The sequence below is a fragment of the Grus americana genome, chromosome 2, assembly GCF_028858705.1.
Source record: "Grus americana isolate bGruAme1 chromosome 2, bGruAme1.mat, whole genome shotgun sequence".
Classification (NCBI taxonomy): domain Eukaryota; kingdom Metazoa; phylum Chordata; class Aves; order Gruiformes; family Gruidae; genus Grus; species Grus americana.
Genome location: NC_072853.1, coordinates 37,667,335 through 37,690,462, shown reverse-complemented (window position 1 = coordinate 37,690,462; position 23,128 = coordinate 37,667,335). Strand labels below are relative to the sequence as shown.

At 36.4% G+C, this 23,128-nt stretch overlaps 1 protein-coding gene across 4 annotated transcripts in view; it reads left to right on the top strand.

Moving 5' to 3' along the window:
• PREX2 (phosphatidylinositol-3,4,5-trisphosphate dependent Rac exchange factor 2) overlaps positions 1 to 23,128 on the top strand; it is a 190,774-nt gene that overhangs the window by 88,618 nt on the left and 79,028 nt on the right. For all 4 annotated transcript variants that reach the window (XM_054815635.1, XM_054815637.1, XM_054815639.1 and 1 more), the window contains 12 exons: positions 3,664 to 3,767; positions 5,603 to 5,652; positions 6,220 to 6,295; positions 7,056 to 7,128; positions 8,296 to 8,438; positions 8,561 to 8,653; positions 9,975 to 10,123; positions 12,513 to 12,598; positions 14,832 to 14,968; positions 18,230 to 18,347; positions 19,209 to 19,393; positions 21,416 to 21,577. In XM_054815635.1, the coding sequence (XP_054671610.1) occupies positions 3,664 to 3,767; positions 5,603 to 5,652; positions 6,220 to 6,295; positions 7,056 to 7,128; positions 8,296 to 8,438; positions 8,561 to 8,653; positions 9,975 to 10,123; positions 12,513 to 12,598; positions 14,832 to 14,968; positions 18,230 to 18,347; positions 19,209 to 19,393; positions 21,416 to 21,577 (1,376 nt within the window). The remainder of the gene's footprint in view (positions 1 to 3,663; positions 3,768 to 5,602; positions 5,653 to 6,219; positions 6,296 to 7,055; positions 7,129 to 8,295; positions 8,439 to 8,560; positions 8,654 to 9,974; positions 10,124 to 12,512; positions 12,599 to 14,831; positions 14,969 to 18,229; positions 18,348 to 19,208; positions 19,394 to 21,415; positions 21,578 to 23,128) is intronic.

Below are 23,128 nucleotides of genomic sequence, written 5' to 3'. Positions count from 1 at the left end.
ATTACAAGTGGAGCTGGTGGAATCCAACCTAGAACCCATCAGTTTAATCTTTGGAATTTTAAGGCCTTATTTTCACTACATTGTATAGTTACTAAAATTGGTATTTTTATGCTGAAACTTTCAGTCAACTATCTGTTTAGCTCATTCTGGAGAGAAGTATCACTGAAATGGTTCATTTTTTGAACCAATTAAGAAGGTTTGATTTCTGGAGATAATTTGCATTGGCAACATTTTTCTCTTATCAGAGCAGGTCCTCATCTCTGTCCGTTTTATGAGATATAGTCCAATGGGACTGTATGAGTGAACTGGACACACTTCTGGTTTTGAAGGCATGTTTGGCTTACAATAGGTACAGTCACTTAAAAAAAAATTAGTGAAAGAGTTGTGAAGTTAGCTACTGTTCCAGCATAGATCCAGGGTGTAAATTTAGATGGAATCATTGATAATATACATTTTAATACTTACATACTTCAGCAAGCAATAAATTTAATACCTACTTTATAAGTTCTTTGCCACGATGTTTTCAGTGTCCTTGTCTGGAAAGAAGGTGGAAGTAACAGAGTGCCACTTAGCGGTGTGCATTTTAAACATACGCAGAGTAGGAGGGAAAACATTAAGGTTATTCATCAGTAGTCATGTAGTCTTTAATTCTGTAATGTCAGTCTACATGATTTTCTTCCACCATCATTCAAATGTCAGATGCTATTATGTTTACTACACACAGAGAATTGTTTTCAATGGAATGATTCTGTTGCCAAAGATTCTTTTCCTGATCTTATAATTTATATCGCAAATATACTCATAGACTTTCTGAATACAGAGTTAAATGAATATTGTGTAATTTCATGAGATAAAAGGGTAATTATATTAGAGCATAGAAATGTGAGCCAGACATGCTACTTTGAATAGTGGATCCAGCTGTGGTTTAGTGAAAATAGAATTCTTAAAATAAAGTTGAATGAACCATCTGTTTTCACAGAGGGAGCAAGGGAGAAAGAAAGTTTGGCTGTTATTCACATTGCAAATGTTGTAGAGGGCTTTGTTAGACTTTGCATATTCACTGTGCTGGGCTTCATTCTAGCAATGCCAGCCCCGTGTTGTGACGGACATTGTGTTACTTCCTGCTGTGTGAACTCTTGCAAGTAGAAAAGTTATGGGTTTCCCTTGTTTGTTGGTTTTTTTTTTTCCTCCCCAGTTTTGCAAAAGCAAAAAATCTCTTTGTGTGTTGCTATTTTGAATCTACCTGGTGGCATTCTGTAATACATAAAATGACTTATACCAGCCAATGGGCTGAGATACTTTGTCCAGTCACTTGCTGCTGATGATTAGAGATGGAAGCTTCTTCTCAATGCAGAGCTTTGTAGTTACAAAAATAATGTGATATCAGATATTTTTAAAATTAATAGGTATTTACGTGGCTGTGCAGTTTCCTGGAATGATGTGCTAATCTGAGTCAGAATTACCCTGGCAAAAAAAGTAACGACCAGTTTAAACCTGGATCAGTTCCCTTTTCCTAGTGTGTGCCATATAAATATCTATCCCAACACAAACTATAGGTACATTGTTGGGACGGACATACAAAACAGCTTGGGATTCCTTATTTTAGTGGTAATGAAGTGTTTTATCAGCTTGAAGTGTTTGAAACTATGGCCTTGCAAATGTGTAGCTGATTCTAGTTAAAAGTCAAGCTATACAGTAGGCTAAATGTTTTCAGAATTTTTTTAAGGTTTCCATGTTAGTACCATAGCTGATAGATCATTTATCCTTCCTCTTGAGTGGAACAAGCCAAATCACATCTATATCATAGAAAACAACCCCCTTAAAATACAAATAGTAATGTACACCTTCTCTCACAGCATTCTCTGGATATATGTTGTATTTTACACGGTACTGTAGTCAGAAGCATCCTTGTCTGGTTTCCTTGCTTCCCAGAGCTCAGGATGTGCCAGCTCTGTGGACCTGCTCCCTTAGTTTCTGGTGCTGTGTGTAAGTAGGGGCTGCAAAGACAGAGCGGTGCTTGTGTTCCTCAGGGGGCAGAGCCTGCTCTGTTCATCGTGGACATGCAAGGATGGGAAGGTGCTTTGTAGTCCTGGTTCCCTCACTGAGCATCTCTGTGTCAGTGAGGAACAATTTGGCCTTAAACAATACTGTCCTGGTGGTGGTTTTTTTTATTTTCTGTAGTTGATGGTTTTAAAAAACTCTTAATGTATGCTGATCTAGTATACTAAGTTTTTTCTCCAACAGAAGGAAATTATTTTTAATTACAGAACTAGAACGTATTTTTTTTTTCTGAGGTAAATGGTCACAATTGATTGAAATTCATTTAGATAGTTACTCTAGGCATTGTATGTGAAAATTTTTTAGTCTATATTTGATGTATTGAGAAGCAATGATACGTGAAAGAGCTTAGGGGTTAGTCTGCATAATCACCTTAGCATGAACCATCAGTTCAAGCAATTGGAATAGTGTCCTGGGCTTTACTATTAGTAGATATATCAAATACAGGTTATTCGCTTTTGCACATGATGCTGATGAAACCACTTAATGTATGAAGTCCAGTTTTTATGTCCATGTATCAAATGATGTATGGTGGTACTGAAGAGCTTGAAGGGGCATGAAAAACGATGCAGACAGAAGGCACCTTACTAGATAAAGTTTATGGTGCCTAACAATTTTTTGAAGAGAATAACAGATGACGGTTTAATCACTTGGTATAGGAAGGCATGCACAGAAGAATTACCTAACACTCTCAGGTTTGTTACTCTGATTAATGAAGACATTACAGCACCCTCCTTTATCAGTTGATGACATGCAAATTTAGTTTCAAAATTAAAGCTTACATCTGCAAGCAAAACAGTAATTAATACAAGACAGTTATCCTAGGATGGTGCTGGTGCTGTCCTCAGCCATCAAATGAATCAGCTGTTTTTTCAGAAATATTTGCTGTAGTACTGTTTCCAGGAGAAGTTTTGTATCATACGATATGACTGTTTTGACAAAACACTTGAAGTTGTGAGGTGGTTGTCGGAATCTTGTGAAACTCTGGAAATCCATGTTAAGAACCTTTTTCATAGCTGTTTGGGGAAGTGGATTATCAACACCTTCATAACGATTGCAAGTCTCTTGCACTGAAGACCTTGAGCTGGGTATGTATAGAGGAAGAAGTTCCCTCTCCCTTTCCTCCCCAGTACAAAACTGGTCAGAAGTATTGTAGAGGGTTCATGTCTTTGTTGACTCCTCTGAGATTGGCCTGTGCAAAAATTAAAACAGAGAATAATGTGGAAAAATTATATGAATAGTTGCAAAAGAAGCTTTATTTGGCTATTTGGTCAATAATCTTTGCAAAAAGCGATGAAGACTAGAACAGATTTGAGTGCCTAATTTTTCAGGCTGTTTGTCTTTCTTATTCTTTGCCATATGACTTGAAATCGTTTAGATTCTTCTGGACTACTTAAACATTGTGAGAAATATTGTCACCAGTAACATAAAGGAACTTAGGGCAGATGATCTAATTGGGCTTCCTGCCCTCCCTGTCTGAAATCTACCTATTGCTGGGTAACAGGCTGTTACTAGAAGAAATTATGCACATGCTCTTCTCTCTTGTTGATTTCTTCAGGAAGTCACCTAACAATACGTGACTTTTTATTTTTTGTTTTAATTTAGTTACAGATAAGCACCAATTCAAACCTGAACACATGCTGTACAGATTCCGATACGATGATGGAACATACTACCCCAGAAATGAGATGCAGGATGTGATCTCTAAGGTACAGAAGAGAATAGTTGCTATTATTAGTAAGAACACATCAGAAGCTGAGATTCTGCTTGAAAAATAATGTGAAATTTTGTGCTGGGATAACTAACATCCCCTCATACTTGCCTGTCTCTATGTGAATCAAATTCCGTTTTCCATTTGTAAGGGAAGATTTTGGCTTGTTGTTACACATTTTAAATACCAAATCAAAGTTGTTTATTTTTTAGTTATTTTTCTTATTTAATGGTTTCATATGCAGGATGCATTGCCTGTAGTTCTGGATGATTCTGAGGCTGACGTTTCAGGCTACTGTATTTTTCAGTCCATTTTAATAGATATGAAGCTATATGTAGAAAATTGTTTTCAATTTTCACTTAAATCTGAGTGTCTTTTATTAGTGCCTTAACAAGGCAGTAACTCTGCAGTCACCTAGATGTTTAAACATGGATAGATAGTGCTATCCATTTACACTATGGAGCATACGAAATGATTAAACAAAGTTGCCTTTGAACTCATTAATATTTAAACTTCTCATAATTTTGAGGTGGTAGAAAATTTGGGTATTATGTTACAGTGTCATTCACTTTTCTGCTAGCATTTTTTAATGTAGGGTATATCTAGAAAAATCTTCAGTACTGAATTACCAGGCACAGCAAAGCAGGATGGAATCTAATTTGACACAACTTTTAATTTTTATACATGGTTCTTCTTCCATGTTATAAACATAATTCTTTTTTGGTAGTCTGCTAAGGAATACTAATGTGATTTATTTTTTTTAAATAACATTTTCTGACGGTAGTTTCTTAAACTCCTCCAAATGTTTTATTCTTTGTTTTTTAATCGAAAACATTTCCATTCTTTGAATATTTTTGCATTTTTTTGAAGTTTATTGGTTAGTAGTAATTTCAATTTGTAAGTAAAGTATGGATGTATATAATCAAATGGACAGGGACATGGAGCTGTTGGATCGAGTCCAGAGGAGGGCCATGAAGATGACCGGAGGGCTGGAGCACCTCTCCTATGAAGACAGGCTGAGAGAGTTGGGGTTGTTCAGCCTGGAGAAGAGAAGGCTCAGGAGAGACCTTACAGCAGCCTTCCAGTACCTAAAGAAGGCCTACAAGAAAGCTGGAGAGGGACTGTTTACAAGGGCACATAGTGATAGGACAAGGGGCAATGGCTTTAAACTAAAAGAGGGTCGATTTAGATATAAGGAAGACATTTTTTACAATGAGAGTAGTGAGGCACTGGAACAGGTTGACCAGAGAAGTTGTGGATGCCCCATCCCCGGAAGTGTTCAAGGCCAGGCTGGATGGGGCTTTGAGCAACCTGGTCTAGTGGAGGGTGTCCCTGCCCATGGCAGGGGGGTTGGAACTAGATGATCTCTGAGGTCCCTTCCAACCCAAACCGTTCTGTGATTCTGTGATTCTATGAAATACAGTGTTTTTTACTTTAATGACTCACTTTGTGTGTAGAACAGCAACCAGTGATTGGTAAAACATTAATACATGGAAATATTACTTTATCTTTCAGGTTTTGTGTACTTTTCTTTCAAAGTACTATACCTTCTGAATTTTTTAATGCTACCTTAAAGTTAATCCTTTTTGCATGTCTCAGTGAAGCTCAGATTAGATTGGAAATGTTTTCTTTCTCATAATTTATTCATCAATATTATTAGCTGGAAATAGTACGTTTTGGCAGATGAAAATATATCGAAATTTGAACAGACTTTTTTTTACTATCTAAATGAAGTGTATTTAGAACATATAGGCCTCCTTACTGTGTCCATTCCTCTTACGTTCTCTGTGGTGTGAATAGGTGGTTAACTAACCTTATCTTTCTCTTCAACAGGGTGTACGACTGTACTGTCGCCTTCACAGTCTGTTTACCCCAGTAATTAGGTGAGTCCAATTGGGAAATTTTTACAGAGTCATTCGGAAGAAGTATATAATCTGAAGGTACTGTGTTTGAATGTAGGAACCTAACCCATCCTTTCAAGATTGGTCTCTTGGGAGTAATCAAACAAGATTGAAGGGCTATCAAGACAAAAAGCATAACTGAATCATTAAATGACTGCAAACTCTGTTCAATATGACCTTTTTTTACAGACTTTTAGAGCCTTTTAGGTCCTGATGGATATGCTTATATGCTTACTGTATATATTAATGCACTCCTTTACTAACACTCCATTACCTCGTTTGGAGAGTCCAGCTGTAACAAAACAACTGCCTTTATATTCCACTGACATTATCGCCAAAGTCAGATATGGTCAGCCTCCTCCTTTCTATCTACATTAAAAGGTTTGACTTTGACTTGCTTTTTTTACTCTAGAGACAACTTCTGAACTATTACAAAACACTCCATTCAAGCTTGCACTGACTTCTTTATAAAATACAAGGTTTTTTTCTGTTAGGCTTTTTTGAGTTTTTGTTTGATTTTTTTAATTGGTTTTGTTTTGTTTTGAAAAGGGATAAAGATTATCACTTGAGATCCTACAAATCTGTGGTCATGGCTAACAAACTCATAGACTGGTTGATTGCACAGGCAAGTATGCATCTTTGGATTTACGTACATTTTGCATTTAAATTCTAATTTGAAAGGTAGTGATGCATTAAGCAGAATAACATGCAAACACTTTGTGTAAGGGTTATTAGAACAGCGTGTGTAAGTGTAATCCTCTTAAACTAGTAAAGTAACAGAAATCGGCCGTCAGCAGCCATGCTGTTCATCCCTTTTGTGCTTATCTTCCTTATTTGCAATTGAACTTAAAATGTTTTAATGAGACTTAGCTTTCTGATTCAGCATGTAACATTGTTCATGGCTTAAAATGAAATGGATAGGCTCTGAAAAACTCTAAATTACTAACTAGATGGATGACAGTCAGTACCAATTTGCTGTCATCCGTTTTGCTTTATTTTAAGCGATCTAGGAACAAGAACAGAGTTTCCTATTCACTCAGTCAGCATGCACCAGTTTTATAAAATAAAAGTTAAAAACTTCGACACTTCTAGATTCTATTATGTTCAATTTTTATGGAGAATGCAGTGTTACTAAAATGTTTACATGTTTATTTGTAACTATAAAGAGGTATACCATATAAAGGTCCCTTCCAACCCAAACTATTCTATGATTCTATGATAAACATATATATACAGTTTTATATGTATGCTATAAATGTATATATAAAGGTGGCAGTGGTAAATATAACAATCATTGCCAGCCCTGTGAGGTTACACCATTGTGCATAGAATCCATTTTGGTGCTATATTAAAATATATTAAAAAAAAATTCTATGTTTTAACAGGGGGATTGCCGGACGAGGGAGGAAGCTATGATATTTGGTGTAGCTCTTTGTGATAATGGGTTTATGCACCATGGTAAGTAAATACATTCTGTACAAGCTATGCTTACCTTTAGTTTAATGCTGTCTACAGAGTTGGAAGGAAATGCAGGGGCTGGTAAAGATTTTACAGAAGGGATAGGAAGTTGTTTCATTGTATTGCTGAAGAGACCTATGCTACAATCTTCAAGAATAAAAAAAGCTGTTGTATACTCTGAAAATTATTTTCAGTCAATTTTGTAGCACGTACTGAGGAATTAATCCTCTAAAGGATTTAGCGGGGGTAGTTTTATTAGCCTCTGTGAAAGAAATTTCTTAAGCAGGTAATACATGTTTGCACAGATAAGATGATAAAAATTAGGAAATATGTAGGAAAGAAAGGAGACATTTTTAGGGGAACGAATAATGCATGGAGGAGCATGACTTTAAAAAAGTGAAGTGGTGCCAATAGGAGAAAGTGGACTGTAGAAAAATGAGAAAATCATCAGGACAGCAGCGAACAAAGAAGAAGGGAGAGGAAAGCAGAGATATGTGCAGTACCAGAAATGAGGTGAACAAGGTCACATATAATACCATCAGAGGGAAGATTTCAGTGAAAGGATTGAAGCAGTAGGACATTTACTGAAATGAAAAGAGGAAGAAATTATTTTCTCATCAGCTTGTTTAGAGAAGGAGGGAGAATTACCTTCCTCTCTGGCACTGTTCATTCTTCTTCCTTTTACTTTTAAAAATACAGACTGCATCTGTCTGCTGTTCTAGTTGCTTCCACATCCCCACCAAACCCATTTCTAATACTGAACCTGGCATGCTTCGGCACCTGGAGAGTGCCAGAACTTTGTGGTGATCATCTCCAGCAGCTGTCCATCGGAACTTTTCAAAATGATGTTTTTAAATCCTTTTTAGGAAAAACCCTTGTGCTTGGCATTTTCACTAAAACCATTTCAGGCTAATCTGTCATCCTCAGCTTGGTGGAATCCAGATGTTGTTGTTGAAAACGAGTTTAGTGATATTTCTCTGTAATGGTTCCAAATAAAATTGGTAATTTATCTTGAAAATTAAGATTTCCCTAGATTCACACACAAAAATATTTTGCTAGCATTTGATATGTGCATGCATGTTCAGTATTTTATGGTTCATGAAAGACATGATATTCAAAAGTTTAAAAGAAAAAAAGGATTAATGTGTGTGGTTTTGTATCGTACAGTGTTAGAGAAAAGCGAATTTAAGGATGAACCACTGCTGTTCCGTTTTTATGCGGATGAAGAAATGGAAGGATCAAATATGAAGCACAGGCTCATGAAACATGATCTGAAAGTAGTGGAAAATGTCATAGCCAAGTCATTACTGGTGAGTGAAACCCAGTGATTGTATGCTTTGATCAGTGAAAAAATTGGTTGTAGTGACAATAAATTAGCACTGTGTATTGTTATTTAATGAGGATATACTTTAGCTCTTCTTTTATTTTTCAGATTAAATCTAATGAAGGCACCTATGGTTTTGGTTTAGAAGATAAAAACAAGGTGCCAATTATTAAAGTGGTGGAGAAAGGATCAAATGCCGAGGTATCAAGTATTATAAATTATCTTCCCTGTTTTATTTATGTGATCAAAGGTGTATTTTTTTACATCAGTTAGGAAAATCTATAGTAGTAGAAGGTAATCCAAGAAAGCTGTGGTTATGAATCTTTTATTTTTTCCTTTTTTTCTTTTTTTTTTCTGTTTGTTTTGGTTTTTTGTTTAAAATATTGCTCTGACCATTATCAACAGTTGTTTTCTGCTCAGGTAAATTGCATATTGAGTAGTGGTATAAAAGTTATAATTTTATTTTTATACGTTTTACTATATTCCAGTGATGACATTAATCATGAGTAGAATAAACATTTTTGGTAGAATATGAAATGAGTATAAAGCTAGTCTGTGAGTTGCACTTGATATATGTCATGGTAAAGGAGGTATCAAGCTTTGGATAAAGTCTGGAATTTGAGAATCTGAATGAATAAATCACAGCCTTTCTGTTTGTTAGCATTGCTTTAGATGCTCTTTGGGTAAATTCATGTTTTACTGAACTGCTTGGGAGTCTTCATACATTTAAAGATAAAGAACAAGTGTCTTCCATGAGAGAAAAAAATTTCGACCTAGATTTCAAGCCTTTCTAAATCTCACGGTGGAATAGAAATTTAAGATAAAAATAGATACTGCAAATCAATAACATAATACAGCCACAGAGCTATATATATATCCAGGGTGATTTCTAGCAGTTGGGTTCTGCCATGATCTCAGATGGCGCTAAGGCTTAGCCTGTGCCCTGAGCCGCTCTGCGTACTCCTGCCGTCCAACTGGTTACGGTTCATTTTTGTTAGACCAGAGTTTAAAAACTGTATGCAATGTGGCTTGCCGTACCTTTGGCTCAAAGGCCATGAAACATTTAAGGATATTGTTTTGTTTTGGAACTTCATAAATATTCACTTACTAAAATATTAATGAGGTCTTTCCTTATGACAAGAAGCTTTAGTTCCTTTGGAGAATGTTGGATGGACAAATCAGGTAATGTCATAAAAAATAAACTGGCTCCATGAAAGCCGTTGTGTTAATTATTACAAATATTAACTGATATTGTAATACTGTCATAAAATCTTGATTAAGACTAGGTCTTGTATTTAGGTCTCTTCAAAATGAGTGTTTACTGTACTTTCACCTCAATTTAAGCAGTTCTAGAAGAATTTTGTGGTGGAAGTCTTTTGTGTGTGGTATGTGAAGGAGGCATTAAGAACGTAAAGGAAATGTGCATGTCGTTATTCCTGTTGGGGTTGCATGCCAGCAGAAGAAAACATAGTGTTAGTGGTTATAAAAGGCAAACATATACACAACTGTTATTGTTTTCTAGATGGCAGGCTTGGAAGTTGGGAAAAAAATCTTTGCCATTAACGGTGACCTGGTTTTTCTGCGACCCTTCAGTGAAGTGGATTGCTTCCTGAAAGCATGTCTAAACAGCAGAAAGCCCCTGCGGGTTCTTGTGAGCACTAAACCACGGGAGTAAGTTGTCATTCCTTTGGGGGGAATTTTTACAAACTACAGTTGAAGTGAATTTTAAAAGCCCAGTGGAACTTCAGACAGCACTACTGTAAAGTTGTTTTAAATGCTGTATCTAATCTGACTTTGTGAAGTCAAGCAATTCGATGTGCTTTGATTTGATTACATTTGTCAGTCAGCAAAAGCGAAACACAAGTGCTTTAGATCATCAGCTCCACCACTTTAAATACATGCAGGAACTGCAAGTGTAAATGAAGTTTCCTTGACTATATGGACAGTTTTGATCACTTATCTCTCGCTGTGTTTATTAAACAAGTTCCTCTGGGGATTAGTTGTTGGTTTGGCAGAAGTCGGATTGTGTGATCTAATGGGCCCCTTCGGCGTGTGTGCTGGTTGTGTAAACAGCGGGAGCGAGTAAACAGCTCCCCATCGGGTGCATTTTTGTACACAGTGTTGACCAGTCCTACCTGAATGCAATTTTTGTTACATAGAAGAAATACAAAGCAATGCCTAATGACTGGATTCAGTAAGTATGTAAATGAGCATAGGTCTAAATTAATGCAGTTGTTACTAGTTTATACATACCAAACACAGGGGAGAGTAAGAAACAGTGGTCAGGAGTAATTTTGATCAAATTTTGCAGGGTGAGGAGGAACCATCCTCTGTTACCAGGTAACGCACACAAAGTGCATTGGAAATGGCTCTGGTTTAGCGGCAGAATGGAGATACATTTCTCCTGTTAATAAGCAAAAGTGTCTTGAGAAATACAGTGGCACCCAGAAAGGGGAAAAGAGCAAAGAAAGAAATGTGGCATAAAGCTGATCATCTGGACTGATACTCCAAAAAAACCCAACCCCAAACAAACAAAAACAACAACAAAAAAACCCAGTAGATGATAGTGTTCTAGCAATCATTAAAGGCATATCTTAGCCTTTCTTTAATGCAGATCTTGGTTTAATTTCTGACACAATTTCCCACTGAAAATACGGGTGAAATTCAAGGTTGACAGAGATGATCTATCATCTGAATGAGGAGTTCAGAGGAGATGAAGAATTTGTTTCTCTGTGCTGCCTGCTTTTTGTCAGGAGCTGCTGCTAGCACAACTGTGTTGGCAGAAGAGACACTTGTCTCCTAAATTCTTAGCCTAAACTGCCAGTGATGGTCTTTCATAGCTCATTAGCATGGTCACAAAACATTTTCTGGATGAAACCATATAGATTCTATCAACCTTAGTTAATATATAAGTATACTAAATGATGCTATACTTAGGTAAATATTTCAAAAGAAAATTTATTAATCTCAAGAATGTTCTAATATTTTTTAAAAAATCATAGGCTTCAGTGGGTTTTGGATCTCACCTCTACTGATAATTGTCTCCAAATGACAAACATTATGTATACCAGAAAAAAAGAATGATTTTATGATGTTATTCAAAACTACCTGTAAATCAAGTTTATTACAGTCCAAATGTATTTTAAAATCACTATTCAGCATCAATTTGAATTTGTCTGCTTTCGCACTGGCAAATGGAGCTCAGGGCAAAGATCCCTTAAATAATAACGGACCTGGCTCTGGAAGTAAACGATGCAAAGTTCAATCAGTGCAGTGTTATGCATGACCTAAGTAGCTCTGATAAGGGCTAATGCAGCTGTGTTGCTTTTTCTGGAACCTGAGCTGATACCATGTGGATATCCAGCTTACTTTGCATGAGCTCAAGGCTTCATTTTCATCGGCAGAGGGGAACTTTGATTCTCAGAACTGTGTTTTCGTTGGTTATGTTTGTCGGTAGGTTTATTACTGTTGCACTTGGACCAAGTGGGCACGTAGCACAATGTGCTTGCAAGTTATATGAACTTGTAGGTGATTCTTGCTTTATAAAACTCAGTACTGTACATAGCTGCTCAGAAAAACTGCAACAAAATATTTTTTCAATAAAACTCACTGAGCAGACGCTTAAATGTTATATGGGATCTAGTCTCTGCAGTCTTCTGCAGCTCATCTGACAAGGCCTGCCATGATCTGTGGTCCCCAGGCTCTGCCCTCTTGGCTGAGAGACTGCCTGCCTTCCTAGGCCTTGCAGTGTTGCTGTGCTGTGGCAACTTACCCAAATCACAGATTTTAAAGCTATGGTGGTGCTTTGGTTGTAATGAGCATATTGAACTTCCCTGTGAAATAGTATTGCCTAACTCAGATTGGGTTTGGTATCTCAGCTTGGTCTTATTTCTGATGTCCGTGGTGCAAAGTATCTGGAATATGAATGGCGCTGAATGTGAAACTGTGAATTGAATGAAAGTGTAGAGTCTTACACCCTTGTAACCTACTTATTGCTGTCCACTTTCATCTTGAATAACAAAATGCTACCTTTTGCTACATTTATATTTGCTTGTATCAGGACAGTGAAGATTCCTGACTCTGCAGATGGACTTGGATTCCAAATCCGGGGCTTTGGCCCATCAGTTGTCCATGCTGTTGGGAGAGGTAAGCCCTGAGAGCTGTCAATGGTACTAGTAAATATACATTTAATATCTAAATGGTGTGGTTGAGATAAATCAAAATTAGATCCAGTGATTCAGCTTAGATTTTATTTTTTCCCCCAAAGTAACAAACAATATTAAATAAAACCAAATAAGATTATTTTGTCTTCTTATACTTTGTAAGCTTTGGATAGATTCTTTTGGCTTTTTTTTTTTTTTATGTATTTATATGACTGTAGGAAAGTTAAGTTAAGGCCATGCATTCTTTACAGGCTGAGGAATAGCTGATGGATACAAAATCACCTTCTCCAGTGAATGGGCTCACTTCCTGAGTGTTAATTTGTTAGATGGCCATGTGGTGCTGCAATGTTCTGAAAACATTTTACAGAAAATGCACTTTTCACAAATCTTTTCAAGGGTGCTGGTGACCTAGTCTGTCTTAGTAATTGCAGATGTTTCCTCTAAATACTGTTTGTCCATTTGGTGATGTGACTGTCAAATGCTTACCATCCCTAACTCAATATGTTCTTGACTGGTGCACCGGCGATAAAAGAACTTGAAACATTCTTTGTTGCTGTCACACGTTCTTAATGTTAGAGCCAATGAACACTGTATTTTCAGCTATTGTGGGGTATTTGTGTTCTTCCCCCCCCCCCCCTTTGTGATTGAGGAATTTAACGTGAACTGATCTGCAAAGCAGCCAGATTTGAACAGAGCTCAGTGACTTTTTTTCTAGGCTGTGGTGCCAGAAATCGGATTTTCAAGAGAAAGTCTAATAAACTACAGACTGTTGAGCTGATGTGATAATTATTTCTGCACCTGGATGTCAATTCAACTGCCTATCCTTATTCATTAAGCACGTAGTTTATTCCAATTAGCCTCAACAGTATGTAAGTGCTTGCTTGTGTGGTTTGCTAAACCTGAAAGATTGTAAGCATATGCTTAAATACTTTGCTGAATTGAGACCTTGGGTTTTTTGAAGACAGATTTTTTTTTAAAGAGATATTTATTAGGCCTATTTAAATGTTTATTTTTAAATCCTTTTTTTTTTTTTGGGGGGGGGGGATTGCGATAGCTGGTAATGGTGTAATTTCCAAAGACTTTCTTTGATAGTAGATTTAAAATGCAGCTATCATCTAACCTGACAGTAGCTAAGATGAGGGAAATCCAGGTAACAGTCTTTAAGTTATTTCCTTGTCAAATATGCTCAGCTGACAAGTCATGACATAGCTTTTCTATTTGTCAGCCCTGCAAATTCAGTCTAGCCTTTTCTTTCGTAGCAGCTAAGCTTCTGCACCTCAGCCTTGCGGTCTCTAGGTAATAGATTTTGACTTCCCTGGCACCTTTGTGGCAGTATCAAGAGAGACAGAAGGAGGCGAATGTTCAGGTAGCTGGAACTAAGGTCATACTCCAGCAGGCTGTCTTTCAGGAGTGGGCTTGAATCACACTGAAAAGACCTGGAGACCGCTGCTATTTTTGTAGTATCTATTCAGTGGGTAGAAGATTTTCCCAAGGTGGTTATTCCATTGTGAAAATAAATCACTGAACCGTGTATTTTATATTGCTCAAAGAGAATGTTTTGTTTTGTTGGCCTTTTATTTCCCCAAAAAATAATTAACTCTGAGATGTCCTACTTCATTATCTTTGGGCATTTTGATTAAAGCTGTAAGGCACTCTGTTATGATTGAATTGGTAAAAAGATTAAAATAAGAACAAGATCCTTGGAAATGTCTTTGGATTTGGATATTTCACTTAATGTTTAGCAAGAAACACTAGTATGCTCTGATACTTCTTTATGAATTTTCGGAAAGCTTCTGTTTTGTATGTAAAATAGAGACACTTGAAGTAGCCAAGAAGCTTATAAGCTTGGGGCATATAAAATAATTCAGAATAAAAGTGGTCTGCGTTATAATTAGTGAGTTTCAAGCTAGAGCCTTTTTATCCTTTTGAATACTTTTCTTTAAGACAAATTTTCCCCATTTTCATACTACTAATCACCATTTGTTTTATAAAACAACCTTTAGAAAATAGTCTGGTCTCTTTTTATGGAATCATCTGCTGGGCAACTCCATTTTCTTGGAGTCCAGCTGACTGCAGAAGCACCCCGTGGTCAGGCGAAGTGTGTAGGAATCGGTGAGAGCAGATTCTGATTAAAAAAACTGAGGCTTTTGAGCTGTAAGCCTTAAAGGAGATATTTAGGAAAAGAAATCTATTAACTGTGTGGGGTTTTTTAATAGGAACGGTGGCAGCCGCGGCAGGTCTCCACCCTGGCCAATGCATAATCAAAGTGAATGGAATTAATGTCAGCAAAGAGACTCATGCAAGTGTTATTGCTCATGTCACGGCATGCAGGAAGTACAGGCGGCCAATGCAGGTATGTCTTACTTGGTAACCTTGCACATTTTCTTCCAAAATTTTTTTTTTGGTCAAATTAAACATGTGATGTGTACCTCTGTCCACATATCTGTTGTGATTGAGTGGGAAGAGGGGAAAGAAGTGGTGAATAAAAGTGAAAGGTAGCCAGGTGAATCACAAAAACTGAAGATTGCTCAATATATTGCTGATTTTCAAGGTCTATTTAATTTCTGCACTGAAATAAATCTAAGTTTAGAGCTAATTTTTTTCAAGTGTTATTTTTAAAGCATTATTTCCAGTGTTTCTGCAGTTCTATGCAGACAGCATTTTGAGGTATATTCTCATCATGATCGAGAGGGATTTACGCAGCTCGCTGCCTGCTCAGTAGCAGGAGAATGCAAGGCAAAAAGCTGATCTTCTTCCAGAATTTTGTAACACTTCAGCACATAGAGAGCAGAGTGTACATATTCCATCTATAAAAGTCTCTGTGTTCCCATTGCATTCCAATCTTGGGAAAAAACATACATTCAAGGACTCAAAATTTCCCTTTTTTTAATATAAGGATGCAATTTTTGTTACCTTTTTCACCTTAATATAGGAGAAAATCTCAATCTTCCAAGACACAAATTTAAGGAAGAAACCCAAAACCAGCTGGATTCTATAATATATTTTTTCCAAGTCCCTGCAAATTTTTCATAAACTGTGAACCAATATCATTAATTAACTTCACAAACTCTTCCAGTGCATGTTAATCGAGAAGAAAAATCCAATTAAAATCAAGTGAAATCCTTCTCCCACACCTACTGCATAGATATGAGATAAGAATTATAAGTAAGAGTTAGTTAGAACTGTGTCATGCAAATACAGTTTTTATGAAAATGCTTGTCTGGATGTTTGTGTTTAAACTCTAATACAGAATTGAAGTTGTTACATAGCATATCAAGATCAAGCTCACCTATTCTTTAAAAGAAGATGCGCTCTAGTGAAGAGAGAGTGCTTTGCGCATTAGCAGCAAAACTGGCTAGAATAAAAGATAAATTCTTTATAGCAGGTGTGTTCTCTCTGTGTGTAGCTGCAGAGTTCCTATAGAGGTTAGTGACGTCGAAAGAGGATTGATTAATGTTGGCTGGCATGAATGTCTCGACATGCAAAATTACTGTTTTTTTAATCCACTTGTGTAATATGTTAGAATACATAGCTGCTTTTCCTATATTGAGTATTTATTTCAATCTTAAAAAGTAGCTGATCATAATTCAGCAAATCACAAATAACTAAAATCCTCCAGGCTGGGAAGAAAAACTTCATTTAGGATGTAGAGCTATCAAATGCTACGGGAGAACTGTCTAGACTGAAGTAAATGGCAGTATTCCCACTGGTGTCAAGACAGCTAAAATTTCATTTCCTATTCAGAAATTAGGGTTTTTAATTATTTGGAAGATGACTATGGATTTCGCCTATTTTGTAAGTACAGTGCATTAGCCTGTCATTTAATTAACATGAATATTGCAGTCTCTCCTGTGGATGGCAATTGCATAATTTAAAGGGGATCTTTTTCTGTTTCCTATACATTCTGCTTCTCAGGGTGGGAGTCTTCCTGCTTGCCTGGAGCATGAAGTTTCATTTCAGATTCTTGCAGTGTGAATTACTGTGTAACTTCTGTTGGACAATGTTTATATTCTTTCTGTCTTGTCTGGATAAAGAAAAATTGAAAGCAGCTTTTACTTCTCGGAATTACAATTTCTTTGCAGCGATACTAATCACGATGTGACAGATGTAAGCTTAGTCTGTGTCTCTGAAATGCTCTTGGAGAATTGCTCCAAATCCTATTGAGTTATATCTTGTGTTAACTTTTGAAAGAGGGACTTCCAGTTTAAGTAGTTAGTCCTTCCATTAGGCCTGATTAAGTTCAAATAATGAAGGAACCCTTTGACATAATGTAAATGTCCTATTAGAGATTGGCCTGGCAGTCTTAATGCTGCCAAGCAAACCTGTAAGACTCCATAAATAAGCAGCAAGCTTTCAGGTGTACCTGCAAAGAAGTGTGGGTTTCAGAAGTGTTTTGGTTGATCCGCTTGTGCACAGGTGTCTTCCAACAATCAACAGAGAGCTCTGAAAGTTAAGCTTCCTTATTAAAATATTTCAGTGGCATTGAGTGAAAAGTAAGGCATGGATGAATCTAAGAAAGCAAGAGAGAAATAGTACCTTAATCATACAAAAAAATTAGTTATCTTTTATTAATGGGATAAAGATAGCAGCTGAATAATGTGTATTAGCAAAGCGTGATCGAATGTACTTGGCATTTTGCCTGAAAATTGTAACATTCAACTTAAACTTTTGCTATCCTTGCTTAACTTTGAATTATTCCACAAACAACTTTTTAAATGAATGAATTCGGATAAGTCATAATCGTGTCATTTATTCTGCTGTAGCTGTTGGAGAGGGAGTGATTAGCTGGCCGTCAAGCTTCTTTTGAAGTGTAAGGGGAAGAAAAGAGTAGTCTGGAGATGCCATACATGATAGGCCCTTCCACAAGGATGTGATGGGCATGTGGCTGAGTAAGTGAGGGGGGAGAACAAGATGTAAGGCGTACACATGGCCTCTTCGTAGGTTGTATGACCGAGCCAGCATTCCTGTGCTCACGTGTCAGTCACATTAAGATGCTGGATTTTTGGGGCCTGTGACTCTGTCTTTTTTGGGGGTTTTGCTAATCTGGGGGAAAGATAAAGAGCAGCCAGTAAAATAACTGTAGTAAAGGCAAATCTAAATAATGAAGACTGTAGTGTATATTCTTCTTGCCAGTGACACATGGGTGATTAACTGGACACACTATCTCTTCAGTTGGTATTCCATAATATTTGCCAGGAGATTTGTGGATGCAGAGCAGATTTCTCAAGGCAAAAATCAGTTCTCTTTATTTTTTCACTATTTCGCGTCTCAAATGTTTTTTCAATCTGCAGTTTGATTTGAAATGTCTTAAATTATTTTTGGCAGAGACATGAAACTGATGGATGTCATGCTGTCACAGATTTCATACTGTCTCATGACAGTACACTCTGAAATAAAAAATAAGTTGACAAAATGCTTCAGATGGTTTTAGACAAAGCCAAAATTCTCTGTAATTTTCAAAATATTATTTTTAACTTGGAGCTCAGAAGGCAATAAAGCTGATAATAGTCAGGGAATTAAAGCAACTATTTCATGTTTGAGAGCAGTGAAATAAGTTGCTATCAATTGCACTTGCAAAGCTTTTCCTAGCTGTCTTTTTTTTGTTGCTTTTTAGCAAGATTCTATACAGTGGGTTTACAACAGTATTGAAAGTGCACAGGAAGATCTTCAGAAAACAAACACCAAGCCCTCTGGAGATGATGGAGGAGATGCCTTTGACTGCAAAGTGGAAGGTATGTGATACTTGTTTTGATTTTGTTGTTGCTCAGAACATTGGTGTAGTAGCAAGGAAAATATAGGCTTGTTTTCAGAGAGGAAATTGCAGGCAGACCATAAGATGCGTTTTACATGTGGATTTGCTTTTTTATGTATTCTAAAGATGTAAATTTAACGTGCTGTTCTCTGAAAATTACTGTATTTCCCATTTCAAGAAAAAGCTTGTGTGAACACTTCAGGGAAAATCTGTTCAATTTTCATTCATAGGAAACATAATCCTAGGAATTACCTGATTTATTTTCACCAGTAGTAATCATTTAAGGCTAAAATAGATGCCTGAGTCACTACTGCATGAGAAATAACAAATTAGCTATCCTTCAGATTACTTTCAGGTAATTAACATTTAGATAAAGCTGCATTCATATGCATCATGCCAATTAAAGAGATGGTTAACATGTGAACTGTATTCATGTTTTCTGGGTAAATGCTGATATTGTGGTTTCATTTCTGAATGTTGACACTTTTCATGATCATTTTCTTCTAGTCTGTTTAGAAGTTCTGAGTTTTCCCTGTTTTGGTTGCTTTTTTATGTCTCTGGATTATAAATGAAATTAAATTAGTCCCCTTCAATAACTGTTTGTAAAGAGATACTACTGTAACTTGTCTGTAAATGCCTCTAACAATCTAGTATTTTAGCATCTGTGAATCTACTGGTATTCTGATTTTAAATCATTCAGCTGGTAGCTGGGGTTTTTGATGAACGTTTTTAAGTGGAATGATCAGAGCATACTTGTTTCTAGAATATTTGCCTATATTCTTTTTAGTTTGTTTAATGGCCAACCCTCCTCAACGGATTTGTGTTATTTTCTTTATTCTAGAGGTAATTGACAAATTTAACACGATGGCAATAATTGATGGGAAGAAAGATCATGTGAGCCTGACTGTTGACAATGTTCATCTGGAGTATGGAGTAGTTTATGAGTATGACAGCACAGCTGGAATAAAGTGCCATGTGTTAGAAAAAATGATTGAACCAAAGGGATTTTTCAGCTTGACTGCGAAGGTATGAAGCAATTTTTTTATGTATTAATTCTTACTATGCTTAATACCAAAGGAGCAACATCTGTCTTCTGCTTATTCTTAGGATTGTATTTCATTTAATATCTTATAATTGGTCACCTTTATCCCTCTGACATTTTGGAGGATAATTGTGTACTCAGGAAGCAAACTAAGTTACGGTGTGATTATAAATTGAGCCTTTAAATTGAAAAAAAGGTTAACGAACTTTAAAGTCTTCCATTCCCTGCCCCTCTCCCTTTTTTCTTAATTATCACATAAAACTTGAAAGAAAGTCAAAGACTCACTGAAGTGTCAAAACTTGGTGAAGGTAGGCAGTTTCCAAAAGTTATTTAATTTCATCAGCATTGCATGCGCAACTTTTTAGATTTGTTTCAGTAAAAGGAATAGCACAACTTCTCTCTTTTCTGTGTCTGAAAGTAAAACAAAGCTGTGCATATACAGGTGCACACATTAGCAAAATCAAGGAGGAAGAAAGAGACCAAGTGCAACTTTGGAGTTTACTTTGGAGTTTTTATTTTGGGAATATTTCCAAATGGTAAAATCTGTGATTGCTATGAATGAAATGTGAATTTTTTTATATACATATGGTATTGTCTGGGCCAGATTGACAAATAATGTAGTAATGCAGCTCTTTTACTAAGTTTGTTTTTATCTTTTCACACACATATGCATGCTAACGAAATACACTTAATAAAAGTAGGAAAGCGCAAACTTTTGGGGAGTGTATTGATATGTGCAAATTTATTTTTCTGTTGATCTTTCCATCAGAAGTATAAACTAAAGTCCTGGTCTTTTACTGAAATGACTGAGGGATGAGCATGTGTTTCTCTTCCCTGACTTCACTTTGGAGCAGGTCAGGTTGACGGACCTGCTGTGACCAAAGTGACTGGGGTGTTTTATACAGTAATTTAACACGGTAGCAGAAGTTACAGGCTTTCCCTAATTCATCCTTCTGGGGACCTGAGAAAAAAAATTCTCCCAGGATCTAGTCAGTTATAATCTGTGACATCTTAAAAACTTCAGATTTTGCACTCCAAAATTGCTGTACGGTCATTGATTTCCTTTGTCAAACTTACAAAATTGTGTATTACATCTGTGATGGTCAGGAGTATAATAATGAACTGTAGCAGCTAAGAATTACACACATAAGTCCCATGATGGATTAATACTGTGTGTGTTGTTTGTCCAGACCTCTGGGTATCTCTAAAGTGTGAGCCTTTTCTTATTTAGGTGCCTTAATCCTGATTTTAGGTGTCTCTTTAGTTTTTCAAACACATCTTCAGAGTTGGACCCAGCCAGCGGTCGGCATCTCCCAATTTCCTTAACACAGTGAATTTCAATGCCAGAAATGTAACTCTAACTCAAAAAAAAAAAAAAAAAAAAAAGAAGGGGGCTATATACTACCCTCATCTCTTCAACATGCCTTTTTTTCAGTTTTCTATCACCATCATTTGCAGGTGCTGTTTTCATCCTAGCAAGACTTCAGTCTTTGCTGGGCAGTATAGCTTACTCTCTTCCCTATATCCTGTTTATATATGCAGAATATAAAAGAGGATAGCACTTAGTTTTCTTGTATGCTTTTTCAATGTGTTAGTATCGCTTACTCTGCCAGACTGAAGTTTTGCTACAAAAAATGAATTAATTCATCACCTTTGCATAATATGTGCTGTTCAAGTAAATACAGCAGATAATGTATTTCAGAGGAGCCATAGTGGTTACATTAGTAGGAAATTAGTAGTAAATCCATTATCAGAGAATGTCATGAGAAGCCAAATAAAAGCACTTATCATGGGTGTAACTTATGCAGGGGACAGATTTAAAGAAACCTCTTTGCTTCCCAGGTTTCATTAATTCTTGTTATGTAGCATTGCCTGTATTTTTAAAAGGCAACTGATTATCGGGCTTTTCAGCTTTAATTATAAGGGGTAATAAGTAAGGGGTTAAGAAAGGGGTTATCTTAGTCATCTTATTTCATAACGTAATGCTCTTGTTTTTATTATCTTAGATCCTTGAAGCACTGGCAAAAAGCGATGAACATTTTGTGCAGAATTGCAACAGCCTCAATTCCTTAAATGAAGTGATCCCCACCGAGCTTCAAAGTAAATTCAGTGTCATTTGCAGTGAGAAAATTGAGCATATCTACCGAAGAATCTCTAGTTACAAAAAGGTATGACCGGCATGTCCTAAGCTTGATATTTGTCTTTAAAGGAAAAAACAGGGCAATGTGGTACAGTTTGAATAACACTTCTAAGTGTCTATTGCATCGACAAAAAAATGGTTGAAAGTTTAGCTATTTTGAGGTGCGAATGCCTAAACTGAGTAATTGCATAAATTGTTTTCAAACCATGCTCTTTATTATCCCTTTTTTAGACACTGGGTAGATCGTATTCTTTCTTGTTTGCTGTGTTCAGTTGTAGATACAATCAACCGTATATTTCCTGCAAAAGGCCCAGCATTCTTGTAAAGTGCCTTAAACCAATACACTAGTGAATTTGCAGATGTTAACCAAAAATGAAGCAGTAACAGCAGAATTGTGTTCTTCCTTCAAATGCATCTTAATTTTAAATACCAATTTGTTACCCTTTTATTCAGCTTGTACACCCTTCAAATTGGTGTGACGTTTTCTAGCAAGATTATTAATAGTAATAGTTCTGTAAATTATTAGATTAACTTGGGTTGATAAAACATTATAGCATGGAAGAAAAAAGAGAAGGTGCTGACTTTCATACACTTGAGATCTAAATTAATGAGATGTGAATGAATAAATAACCCAGAGTATGACCTCTAGTTGCTGTCAGTGTATTTTTCTATAGTTGTTTAGCTAAGCAGGGCATAAATGAGTCAATAATTTGCCAGTTTGTTAATGCAAACTTATGTTGCATCCTGGCTACTGGTTCCTCTCCCATACATCGTAATTCTTGGGAGTTTGGAACTAGTTTGAAGTAGGCCCAAAATGCTGCATAGAATTGGCTGTGCCCTGTCTTATCTCAGTTGGGGATCCGAGTTGTGACATTTACAAACTGGTCTGTTCTGAGACTTAATATGCAAAAAATTGAAAAGAAAAAAAAAGAAAAGGAAATAAGAGGTTCAATGTAGAAGCTTCACACAGTTCTAAAAGTTGCATTGAAAAGAACAGATAATGTTTTCTTGTTTGTCAAAGGAAGAGGAGGGAAAACTATAAGGAAAACCTGTAACTTCTGTAGGATGAAGTCCAAAAAGCAGCTTTCCAAAGACTTTTCAGGGTGCTCTCTAACAAGAAATGGAATAAACTGAGGAGCTGAGTCACAGAAGGAGACATCAAGAGGATTCTGATACTGCATTACTAAATGTCCGATCTCCCTGTTGTTTACCTGAATTATAAACCTCCATGTTTTAAAATTGATTAAAAATCAAAATATCTTAAACCCCCCCCCAAATTAATTAGTTTTCGCATTAATGATAATGTATTTAGAATTTGAGTAACATGTAGGTGTTTTATACCTTTCCTGTAGCCAAAATATTTGAGCATGATGTACAGTCTTTTTACAGAAGGCCAAGACAATAAATGAAATTTTATTGTGTTATGCTGGATATGAAGTGAAAAGCCTCAGGGAAGTTTTCATAGTGCTTATACTGTCTAGAAGCAGATATTGCTGATACAAACTGCACTTTCAAGCTCATCTGCTGAAAAATCAGTAGTTTCACAGTTACAGCTTTTAATGACAATTAGTAATGCAAT